The following is a 12,582-nucleotide window of genomic DNA, read 5'->3' as shown; positions in this document are numbered from 1 at the left end:
AAATTATAATAACAATAAAACAACAATAATAACTAATAATTCTCAGCCTTTTTTTAAACTAATATACTTGTGTCAAGTCTATAATACTGACAAAATGAAGCTCCCTGACCAGAGCACTAGGTTGAGGCCTCCTGCACATGACCGTGTCCATATTTGAGTCCGCAAACCACAAAATATGTATATCTTCTGTGCTTATTCTGCATTTTTCTCACTCCCATTACTAGAAATGATTATTCTGATCCACAATACAGACCAGAATTTTACGTGTTCTATAATCTGTGGAACAGCCGCACAAACCTGCAAAATAATATCGATGTCGGCATGGGCCCAAAGAAATGAACGGGTCAGTGTGCAAAAAATTAGGATAGCACACAGATAAAAAAAATGTGGTCGTGTGCATGAGGTCTAATATGAAAAAAATGATAAAAAGTCACTATTATCCCACAATATTATCACACTTGTAACCACAACTTGTACGTGTACAGAAACATTGACTTTGATGTCAGATGTGATGTGTGGTGAGACCACGGAGCATGTCTTATTTCATCCATGATCACAGATCCCTGACGGACATTATACTCTATGGGTCCATAAAAACAGTCAGTAGTTTTTTGCGGACCATTTGTAGGAAACTAATTTTCAACCTAGCAGTGTCCAGGGAATACAGATGACACAAGGAGGGCAAAAAAAGGATGCACGAACATAGATCCTTCACGGACATCTTCAAGGAAGAACCACTGACTTGCCACAGTTGTCATCACAGAGATGTGTAAAAGGCCCAAGACATTATTCATTGTGATTTATGTCCCCACTTACTATTAGCGGTACTCCGTATTCACATGGCGTTATTAATTTATAGAAACATTTCAATACAGTTATTTTATTTGGCAAAGCAAAATGTACCTTTTCTCGATGGTGCGGTTCAGGACCTCTGCTCTCTCAGTAATCTAATTATTCATAAAACAGAAAAGAGACAGTATGTTATGTCTATGAAGTATTTGGAAATAGCTATGCAGTTTGAAACACAAAAATGGGGTACAGGACAGAAGCATATATAAATCAATCTCTCTAATTTGTTTCCATCCTGTATGTAGCATTTCCTGTTGCTGTATCCAACCAAACCCATGATGCACTTCTCCTTTCACTGCCACAGCTCCAACACCGCCCATAAAAAACGCCCAGCTAGTTTATAGCTCCTCCCACCAGCTAGTTACATAGAAACTCCCCTATTACCGCCACTAACAACACCCAGGTAGTTTATAGCTCCCCCCACCAGCTAGTTATATAGACACTTCCCCATCACCACCCCTAACAACGCCCAGCTAGTTTATAGCTCCTCCCACCCAGCTAGTTACATAGACACTCCCCTATCACCGCCCCTAACAACATTCAGCTAGTTTATAGCTCCTCCCACCCAGCTAGTTACATAGACACTCCCCTATCACCGCCCCTAACACTCAGCTAGTTTATAGCTCCTCCCACCCAGCTAGTTACATAGACACTCCGCTATCCCTGCCCCTAACACTCAGCTAGTTTATAGCTCCTCCCACCTGCTAGTTATATAGACACTCCCCTAACACCGCCCCTAACAACGCCCAGCTAGTCTATAGCTCCTCCCACCAGCTAGTTATATAGACACTCCCCTATCACCCCCCCTAACAACGCCCAGCTAGTTTATAGCTCCTCCCGCCAGCTAGTTACATAGACACTGCCTTATCACTGCTCCACCCATGGACATAACAACACAAGAAATAAGAAAGAGCTGCATGGACATGGTCATGTGACCACAGCCCAGAACGGGAGATAGCAGCAATAAAAATAAAATAAATACATTGCAACATTACAGCTACCTTCATAACGAATGATTTTAACCCCTTCCCAACATCCACTGCAATAGTATAGTAGTTTCACACAGCAGACACCCGGTGTCATGTCCGCTGACTTAAGTGTTATTCATTGTATATTGCTGTTATGCTAGTCAGTTTGCCTTTTGAACAAGTTTGTCCCTGCTACCTTCCTGGGGCTACCCTCTCTAGCTATTGCTCCTTCCCTTCTTCCTGTCTCTAGTTCACTGTTATCGATCTCATGGTGTGATTAGACATCTCCTGCTAAATCCTGATAAAAGATTATCTTTTTGTCTGCTGTACTGTTGTATATTCACAAGAATCTCAGTCTGGAATAAATTAGGAGTTCTTATATGTACTTTATCAGTGGAGTTGACACTGTCTGATAAGGTTCCTGGGTATGAGTAATGGTTGAAAATAGGTAATTCACTGGGAATATAGTCTTCAGAGCCTCACAAGCCCAGTTATTGAGTTAAAATACTTGGGAATAAGGTCCGCGACTAGCGGTAATGCCAATCGTGGACATTTAAATCCTCAGATGCTGCAATCAAATGTAACCATGACATCTGAGAGGACTAGAACCCAGAAGCACGCGATTGGCGGTCAGGAATGCCTCCCCTGGGCACAGATTGGGGAAGGCATTCTATGAAGGTAATGAGCCAGAGCTTGTACTAGGCTTCTAGGCTCATTACTTGTATATTTCAATTCAGGTCAGCAGGTGGCAGCACTGAATTGTAAAATAGCAGTCTACGTATAGGGTAATGGATAAAATTCCATCACTCAATACAAATTGCAATCTAATGATATAGGTCCACTTGGGGACCTAAAAAAAAGTAAACAAAAAATATAAAATTTCAAATCAACATAAATAAACAATAAAAAAAAGAAAAAATTATAACTATAAAAAACCTTATGGGGGTCAGAATATGGTGATGAAAAGAAAAAAATATTTTTTTCAAAAGTTTTTATTTTTCTCAGTATTAAAACAAAAGAAAAACTATACAAATATTGACGAAATTGTGTTTTTTTTCCAATTGCACCCATTTGGAATTTTTTTTCCACCTTCCCACTATATCCTATGCTATATTAAATGATTCCATTAGAAAGTACAACTTAGGGTCCATTCACACATCTGTGTGTGTTTTGCGGATCCACGGATCCGCGGATCCGCAAAAGACAGACACCGGCAATGTGCGTTCCGCATTTTGCGGACCGCACATCGCCGGCACTAATAGAATATGCCTATTCTTGTCCGCAATTGCGGACAAGAATAGGGCATGTTCTATTTTTTTTCGGGAACGGAAATGCGGACCCAGAAGTGCGGGTCCGCATTTCCGGATTGGGGCCGCACATAGAGATTAATGGGTCCGCAATTCCGTTCTGCAAAATGCGGAACGGAATTGCGGATGTGTTAATGGAGCCTTATCCTGCAAAACAAGTCCTCATAAGGCTATGTGAATTCAAGATTTTGATCCGAATTTCAGGGAAAATTTGATTCACCACGAAGGCGAATTTACTTGGGTTTCGTGGTAACGAATTCATTTTTCCAAAAATGGTGGCTGAAAGTAAAGAAAAGTTATACTCACCTCATCCACTTGATTGTGGAGAGGCAATCCGCTCCCGTTTTGATTGAAGAAAACCTGCAAAAGGACCTGCGGAGAGCGTGATGACCTTACCATGTGATGACATCACCGTGCGTGCCCAGCGTGATGATCACGTGGTGACGTCATCACGCTTTCCGCAAGTCCTTTGGCGGGTTTTCTTCAATCAAGACGGGAGCAGACAGCCTCTCTGTAATCAAGCGGATGAGGTGAGTATAAATTATTTTTTTTTACCCCGATTAACCCCTGAGCAGCTGAACGTGAGTCACAGATGCCGTGATCAGCATTGAACGTGGCCTCTAATGGGGTTAAATAATGAGGGGTGGGACAGGGTGATCGCTGTTCCCCGTCATTGCACCCGCTCCATACAATGGAAAGCAATGTCAAAATTCGGCAATGCTGCTGAACCGAAATTTTCAAAACTTCCCTCTCTCTCTATTGGGAATAGAAAAATAAAATAAAAAGTTATGGCTCCAAGAAGGCAGGGAGTGAAAAATTAAAAAGTAAGAACAGAAAATCGCCATGTCAGGAAGGGTTGGGAGGTTGATACAAAGTGGAAAACTCCTTTAGGGTAACAGTGCTGACCTTTACTGTAATAGTGCCATCATTGTCCTCTCCATCACTGCTCACTGACTGCCTTTTCACTTCTTCGGGCCTCCATCTATCACCGTCTGATTCTCTCTGTATCATAAGCCAAAGAATACAGCCAACATATCAGTACTTGTGTCTATTACAGAAGACTTTATATCATGTCTTATTCATGCACGCAACAAGTAATTCCAAGTGTAGTCTTCTGGCACTCAATAGTTACAATCTCATTTCTTTTTTTCCAAAATGTGCCATTAAAAATGGCATCCCACGCATTTTGGATGAAACACATTACCCTTCCTCACGATATGCCTTGAGGAAGGACGATGTGTTTCACCCGAAACGCGTGACATGGCTTTATTATTGTTGTATTACATATGTGCCTCAATTTCAATGTCCCTTCTCGGTGTGACCCATTGAGATGTATGGAAGGCAGAAAAGATGGGTAAAACCCGCCGTGGGAATTACAGGTGAATATTCTACGTAATCTTTTTCACAGAACCGCATCCTTACAGAACGGATGCATCCTGAGGTGCAAAATAAAAACCATTTAATTCCGGTATTGAGATCCTCTGCCCGATCTCAGAGGGAAGAGCTAGCTTTCTAGATGGCGACTTGACTGCTCCTCGGATCGGATATCCTCTATGTTTAAGCCTACCTGCTCATTGTAAGGCTCGAATTGATATACTTTTATTTCCATCACTTGCTCAAGGTTTTGAGCTTCTTCTCTTGGATGTGGACTTTGTGCTCTGTTCTCTTCTTCATTATCATTAGACTCTCTTGAATAAAATAAAAATAAAAAAAAGAGAGAGAAATTATAATGGAACTGAAGAAAATGAAATGGGTTCCAATGCCAAACAATTCTACATTAAGACCACTTAGATCTTTTTTACAGGCCATTGCCCTTAAAGGGGTTGTGAAGGAATGGGTGGACCTGAAAAGAAAAGATGACTTACCTGGCTCCTCGCTCCTTCTCCTCCAGGCCTGAGATGCTGCGCTTGGCTCCCTCGATGTCAACATCCGGTTTGCCATTGCCGAAGCCAATCACCGTCCACAGTGGAGACTGGTTCCAATTCCATCATGTGACCATTTGTCATGACATAATGGGAGCCGGTCACTGCCGCAGCCAGCGATTGGCTTCAGCCATGTCAAATCAGATGTTACATCAAGGGAGCCCAAAGGAGCATCTCAAGCCTGGAGGAGAAGCAGCGGGCAGCCAGCGCCGGGAAGCAGGTAAGTATACTTTCCTTTACAGGTCTGGCCAAGTTGGCCATTTCTTGCACATTTCTTGCACAACTGAACAACTCCTTTAAAGACCATCTCAGCCTTATTAGCATTCCTTCTACCAGTACAACCTACCTGTAAATATAATTTAAGCTTGCAGATAGTAACAGGTACCTGACATGTCTGTTTTAGTTAAAAACAAAAAAAAATGCAAATCTCATAGATTCACAGATGTTGAAATTAAGACATTTTACCATTTTATGAAAAAATTAACACATTTAGAACTTGGTGGCAGCAACGCATCTCCAAAAATTTGGGCCAAGGGCAACTAAAGGCTGGAATAGTAAGTGGTACTAATAGAAAACTGCTGCTCAGAAGCAAAGATGGACAGAGGTTTACTGTGAAAAATAAATTGTGAAACTATTTCAGAAAAATGTTGTGAAGACTTAATATTTCACCATTTACAGTATATAATATCATCAAAACATTCAGAGAATCTTCAGGAATCCATGTGCGCAAGGGGCAAGGCCGATGAGCAATACTGAGTACTGCGGACTCAAGAGAAGAGGGACCATCCAGCTTGTTATCAGGGCACAGTTTAAAAGCCTGTATCTCTGATGGTATGGGGATGCATTAATGTCTATGACTTGGGCAGCTTACGTATCTGGAAACGCAGAATCAATGCTGAACAGTTTATAGAGGCTTTGAAGACCAACATACGCTCTCATCCAGACAACGTCTCTTTCAGGGAAGGACTGTTGAGCAGCTAGAATCCTACATCAGAAAGCAATGGGGCAACACTCCTCTCTCAAAACTCCAGCAATTGGTCTCCTCACTTCCCAGATGTTTACAGACTCTTATTAAAAGCAGAGTGGATGAAACACAATGGTAGGCATTGCCCTGTCCCAACTTTTTTGAGATGTGTTGCTGCTATGAAGCTCCAAATGAGTTAATTTTTTTCATGAAATGGTAAAAAGTCTCACTTTCAACATGTTTTCTATATTCTGTTCCGAATATAATATGTTTCTATGAGGTTTGCAAATCTTTGCATTCTGTTTTTATTTTTATTACATTTTACACAGCGTCCCAACTTTTTTGGAATTGGAGTTTTAGTATTAGATCAGTGAAGGTCCTATCGCTGGGACCCCCACCAATCATGAGAACAGATAGCCCGGAACCATTGGAGCCCCCATCATTACCGAAGCAACACGTTAAGAATGCACCCTGCCACTTCATTCATCTCTACAGGAGTTCCAGAGACAGCGGAGTACAGGGCTGGGCTATTTCCAGAAATCCCACAGAGATGAATGGAGAAGCGTTTTTCTTGCCCGACCTGCTGCTCTGTTCATTTTAGGGGCTCTGATGGGTACCAGGTACACGTTGTTGTGATCGTTGCGGTTCCCTGACCTGTGGATAGGGAATAACTTTAAACAAAGAGAATACTCCTTTAATAGGGTTTGGTCCTTTGTTCAGGATCCTCATCTCATGAGCAGAGTGGAGAATGGTTACAAAAAGCTTGCATATAAGGTAGGACTTCTACCTTGTTTCCCATTGGTTGGAAGTGACGGTCATTGTCTCTGATGTATTGGCCTCATAACTGCTGTGTTCGTAATTGCAAGGATCTCCTTTATCATTCACCTGTAAAAAATAAATAAATATGCAAATGTAAAAGATATGTTGCAGATATAACTAACACTATAAGATTTTTAAGAAAAGGGGGTGATAGAGAAGGTCACATGATCCTCATGGGGGAGAATCAGGCCTGTTCTTTGGACCATAAGACTTTCCCCCCCAAAAGCAAGTAAATGGCAAGTGCGTCTTATAGTGCAAATGCTAACGACTGCTTCCATAATAGAAGTGGTTATCTGTATGCAGGAGGCACAGGGAACGGTGAGTGTAGCACTGTGCTGACTGTACTTACTGCTCCCTGGTACTTACTGCTCCCTGTGCCACGTCTGATCACAGTGCAATTTGGGCCAGAAGAAGACCAGAGAGTGGTGAGAGCAGAAAGAGCAGGCAGTCCGGAACAGGAAAGGTAAGTTTATTTATTTATTTTGTTTGATGGAGCTTGGGGGCATGATCTGTGGTCAAAGGAGTAATGGAGATCCGATACAGAGGTTAGATGGGGGTCTGATCTGAGGTCTGATAAAGATTGGGGGTCTGATCTGAGGTCTGATAAAGATTTGGGGTCTGATCTGAGGTTTGATGAAAAATATTTTTCTTATTTTTCTCCTCTATATCCTAGGTGCGTCTTATATTCTGAAAAGTATGGTATTAATTTTTTACATATAATGCTATTAAACCAACAACATATGAGTAATACTCTGTTCCTTTAAAATTCACTTTTTATTAAGCATGATTAAAAAATACTAATTACCATTTCATAATTACAGTAGGGATTCAAACATATAGCGCCATAGTACATATTTAATCACAGAACCATAACGGCATGATAGTATAAAGGTACCCCAAAAAAAATGTATGCCCCGCATCTATCTCATTAAAGTAAAGCATGGCTGACTACCTCTTTTCAGTTAGTTACTGACAGCAATGATATATGGGGTTAGCATAACACATCCTAGGCATTTGAATACTGCAAATGGACCTTACTATCTGTAACATACCTTAGATTAAGTGTAAAATGGTGACTTCCCCTCAACACGCGTTTCACGTTATTGCTTCTTCAGGAGGAGAGCATATAATGCTATTTCACCATTGAATATTCTGGCAGCGCATTTATTTCGTCCCTGCTCAATTGCATCCAAACACTTTCAACCTTCTCACTATGGGCAGCAGTGTCATATCATTCCAGTCTGACTGCCAGTACAGAGCTTGCTTTACTATGTAGCACATTAGTCACTCTCCCCTGTGTGGATGACTACCTGTGCACTACAGCATTCATCATATATGAAATTCCTTTTGGCAGCTATCAGAAACCTCCTCTCCACTCCTCAACAAATCTTGCTTTCTATGTTTCTATTTATGTCTCTCCAGTACTTATTAAGATATCATTTCTGCCATGAGGGCAGTGATATAGTACATGGACCCATACAGTGATTAGCTGCGGAATTATAAAACTGCCCCAAATCACACTGCCTGTCCATACTATATGTGTGTACTGTGTGCAGAATCTCCAGTGTATTTCTATGAGATGCAGCTTCACACTGCTTCCCCTTTCTCCTGCTTGTACAAAGTGCTGACAGAGAGAAAACAATCACAAGGAGGAGGCAGGGGAGACAGGCTGAAGCTGCATCACATAGGAATACACAGACTCTGAGGGAAAGAAGTTCTTTATTACTGATCTATCACTGTGCGGTGTGATGAGAGTCTGAGACCCCATTCCCTCTGTCCCTGGCACGTTACAGGCATCATGTGAAATGTAGGCTGCACTAAAAGAAGCATATCATAGTGGAAGAAGGAACCAACAAAGCAACAGGACCACATATGGCACATCAACTACAACAGGTATACAAAAAGTGTGCTATGCTGCACTATATAGCCAAAACAAATTGCTGGAGTACTTCTTTTAATCAGAGTGTGCCCCTTAACAGTGTTTCAGGAGAAAGCCAGAAAAAGGTACAGGGCTGTACGAGTTGCTGCTGGGACACAAGATTGGTGTGCATACAACATGGACCTTTATTGGTGTGCATACAACATGTTTTGGGGTTGAAATAACCCTTTGTCATGTAAAAACACACCATTATGCCTTTACACTTTAGGGCATCATCCACTCTCCCTACAGTCCTGCCTAAGGTTGCTCTCCTCTCTTTGCATGTTTCTCCTTGAGATTGTTTGGGAGACCTTTCGGTCAATGCTATTAAACCCTTAACTTAGTATAAATGCAACAGAGTACGGTAATAACAATGTGGCAAATGTAAAAATGATTTATTCCTCTACTAAACATGCAATGAAGTTAGCAGAAATACCTCAACTGCTTCATAGCGAGATGTCCCTTCATCTTCCTCCTCTTCCACATTTGGCTGTGTACCTCCAGCTTCTTCCTCTGTAGTTCCTACGTCTCCATTCGGTTTTCCTTCCATTTGTTTGAATTCCTCTCTTTCTTCTGTGGCTTGAGCTGCTCCCTTCAGTTTCATCTGCTCCAACTTCTGTGACCAGTCACTAAATCCTTCATCTTCTTCTGTTTCCCAGGTTCCAGCTGGCTTTAGCCCCATGCTAAAAAAAAAAAATATCAAGGGCATAATAAAGTAATTGTGTCAATGAATACCTTGTGCTTCATATTTAGACAGCGTTTTGGCTTTTAGGATTACTGATAATCCTGGGCTAGTTGAGGGAAGAGAAGGTGGCATGCTGACTCATCTCAAGGTGCTCCTCTCTGGGTATAAGTGCCTATTTTATAACATAGAAATAGGGGAATATTGCTTTTATGACACCCCAACCTCCACTGTCACCCTTGCCCAGTGATACCAGCATATACTGTACATGTGGACCTCTTGAAACTACCTGCACTATATGCAATTGACTAATCTCTGACATTAATCTGGTAACTGTACATTTTTCCTACAAGGCATCATATAACCTGTCAAAATTAGTATATAGTTCCAGGCAAGGTATGGAGGACCAAATGGCATCTACTTTGGTAGGAGCAGAACTTCCATTGTCCCAACAAGACCTTTTTTCTAGTGGAGGATAACTCCACTACGACACCATATGGACCACCACAAGGTGGCACATAGAATGCCCACATCTCCATAGTAAGGAGCCACAGGGACTTTGTTTGTCCACGTTACGCCTCCTTGTTTTGGATGCCTAAGGCCCTAGGTTAAATATAATTATTATATATTATTGCATTTGTTCCTGGAATTCTATTCACAAGCCACAGAAATGTTCATGGCACAATTATTTGAATTATCTGAAGATCTTGTAGGAGGCAATGTCCTGTCTGCTCAGTCTACTGAATACAGGGCTGTATGTGACTGGGCAACGTCATGGTGTAAGGATGTGTGAACATAGTCATGTGAAAGAAGCTGGATGCAAACATTTGAGATGTCATGAACTTTTCATGGCTCTGAAGGAAGACTATCCCTATTGTATACTTGAGCATGCTAATAATTACGTAAGTAGTATTGGATGGTCTTCATTACATCAGAATGAACTCCTAAAATCATTTTCTTATATTAGTGGGGGCCCAAAAATGAAAATAAAACAATGGGGTTCTCTGTAGCATACATGGACTCCATCTGGACTTCAGGAGAAAACCAATTATATCAAAATCTTGGGTTAATTTTCAATATTGGGGTTATTAGAGAAAACCTACAGTAGTTTGGAGGTGACCTAATTACTATGCGTGATTATAAAAAAAATGTATGCAGAAATCTGTCTAACCGTCTCATTACCCAGACTTGTATAACAAGAGGCATTTACTAGATCCAGAGAAAGGAAGGTTTCTCCATCAAGTAGAGGATTGTTTCCTGCAATAGCAGCAAAAGTCTAGTGATAGATGCCTCATAGACCATCAATATGTTTGTCATGGTTTCACGCCAAGGTGTTTTTTTTTATTCACATATTTATATATTTATTTTTCCATGCATTTTTACAGTCCTATGAAAAAATGCAACTGAAAAAAAACTGACCAAAAAGATGAAAAAGGTTTCAAAAATTATTGTATTGCACTGTATGCATTCGATATTTCCCACATAGCAGACCACGGCCGACGGGGATGAGCCTCCCTAGCTGCAGCGACTGCTGTGCAGGGATCGGGTGCCCAGGAGCAGGTAACTATAAAGTATACGAGGGGCCCAGGCATTGGGGGGGATCTTTTAGACTTCGGATAATCCCTTTAAAGTTGCCCTGGAAAAAAACCTACAAGTGGCCCCGTGTTGAAGGTGAGTCCAAATTGACAGAAGGTGGGGCAACACGAGTAGGCAGTGCCAAAACAAGTCACAAGTAGGCAGGGACTACAGAAGTAGGTGGGGCCAGCAATACCATAGTGTAGCACAAAATACCGCCCTTAGCAAAACTAGACACCACAGTGTAGCATAAAATACTGCCCTATCACCATAGTGAGGAAAGTGATACTGTTGAATTCAGGAGGGCTCCTGTGGCTGCCAGCCAGGTGCATAAGTACCTGATGCTCCTAGAATTAATTAATGCTGAGAGCATCAGATATTATGTACCTGGCCAGCGGTCGTGAGGAGGGCTTGGGTGGCCCCCTGGGCATCAGCCCACTGGGACATTTTCCTGTAGGGTCTATGGACTGTCCGTCCCTGTTAAGGAAAAGATAATGATGACCTATCCTCAAGATAGATTATCATTATCACATCGGTGGGGGTCCCAGTCCCGGCTCCCCGGCAGATCAGCTGCCGATGAGCTCACCAGTGAACACTGCGGGCTCCTGAAAGCTTTCCATACATAGTGCTGTACATCATATAGCGGCTGTGTTTGGTATTGCAGCTCAGCCACATTGACTTGAATAGGGCTGAGCTGCAATTAGGCCACGTGACCGATGTATGGTGATGTTACATGGCCTAGGAAAAGGCCGCAGCACTTATGGAGCGCCTAGCCTCTTCTAACAGCTGATCAAGCAGGGGTCCCGGGTATCAGACCACCCGCAGATCCTTAGGATAAGTCATCAATATATTTTCTCAGATTACCCCTTTAAGTAGAAGAAATTTTAATCAAAAAAATTGTAATAAAAAAGTCACACCTGGCCTCACCCACTTTATCCGACTTCTATGTCAGAAAAAGTTGAACAGGTGCTTCATAAATATGGCGCTCATTCTGACCTCCTTAATTCTCACTGTATTTCACACCAGAAAACTGGCATAAATACATTGATAAATCTTCTGCTTCCTCTTACAAAGCTTCTGCAGTAACTCTAGGGGGAGCACAGTGGACAGGAATTCATTCTGTTACAATTGACTGAATTAGAATATGTAATAATGTGTTTGCACTGAGCAAGTTTTCACATCAGGAATTAAAGAAGGTCAGCGCTGGGCCCCCCAGGCCCCAGCCCCATAGCAGTCCATTGAAGGTCCACTAGGGGGAGCTCAGTGCATGGGAATTAATGCAGTCACAATTGACTACTTTCACATTCTAGTAGGCTGCCGAGTTCTCTGGATCTGGCATTGCCAGTTGCTACCGGAATGCCTGGCAGCCCCATTAACTATAATGGTGTCTGGCGGAGACCCGGCCTCAACAGTGGTTTTAGTCCAACCAATTCCTGGCATTCTAAGGGTACGACCACACGGAACAGTCGTGATCCGGTCGGATTGTCAACAACCACTCAGCCAATTTGCCCGCAGCTGCCTTTTATTGAACTAATGAAGACTGCACTGTTTAGTCCATCTACATTGTTGACAGTATTG

The 12,582-nt window shown here is 42.1% G+C and overlaps 1 protein-coding gene across 3 annotated transcripts in view; it reads right to left on the bottom strand.

Annotated features, from left to right (window-relative positions):
• Positions 1 to 12,582, bottom strand: part of LSP1 (lymphocyte specific protein 1) — a 65,693-nt gene that overhangs the window by 13,905 nt on the left and 39,206 nt on the right. For 2 of the 3 annotated variants that reach the window (XM_040409800.1, XM_040409801.1), the window contains exons 3-7: positions 9,184 to 9,430; positions 6,798 to 6,895; positions 4,692 to 4,812; positions 4,031 to 4,126; positions 904 to 947 (exon numbers count right to left, since the gene is read on the bottom strand). In XM_040409800.1, coding sequence (XP_040265734.1) covers positions 904 to 947; positions 4,031 to 4,126; positions 4,692 to 4,812; positions 6,798 to 6,895; positions 9,184 to 9,430 — 606 coding nt within the window. The remainder of the gene's footprint in view (positions 1 to 903; positions 948 to 4,030; positions 4,127 to 4,691; positions 4,813 to 6,797; positions 6,896 to 9,183; positions 9,431 to 12,582) is intronic. The other variant, XM_040409802.1, reaches the window with a different exon arrangement.

This window comes from Bufo bufo, chromosome 10 (assembly GCF_905171765.1).
Source record: "Bufo bufo chromosome 10, aBufBuf1.1, whole genome shotgun sequence".
NCBI lineage: Eukaryota > Metazoa > Chordata > Amphibia > Anura > Bufonidae > Bufo > Bufo bufo.
The sequence above is the reverse complement of the archived record's forward strand: the minus strand, read 5'-3'. Positions and strand labels throughout refer to the sequence as shown.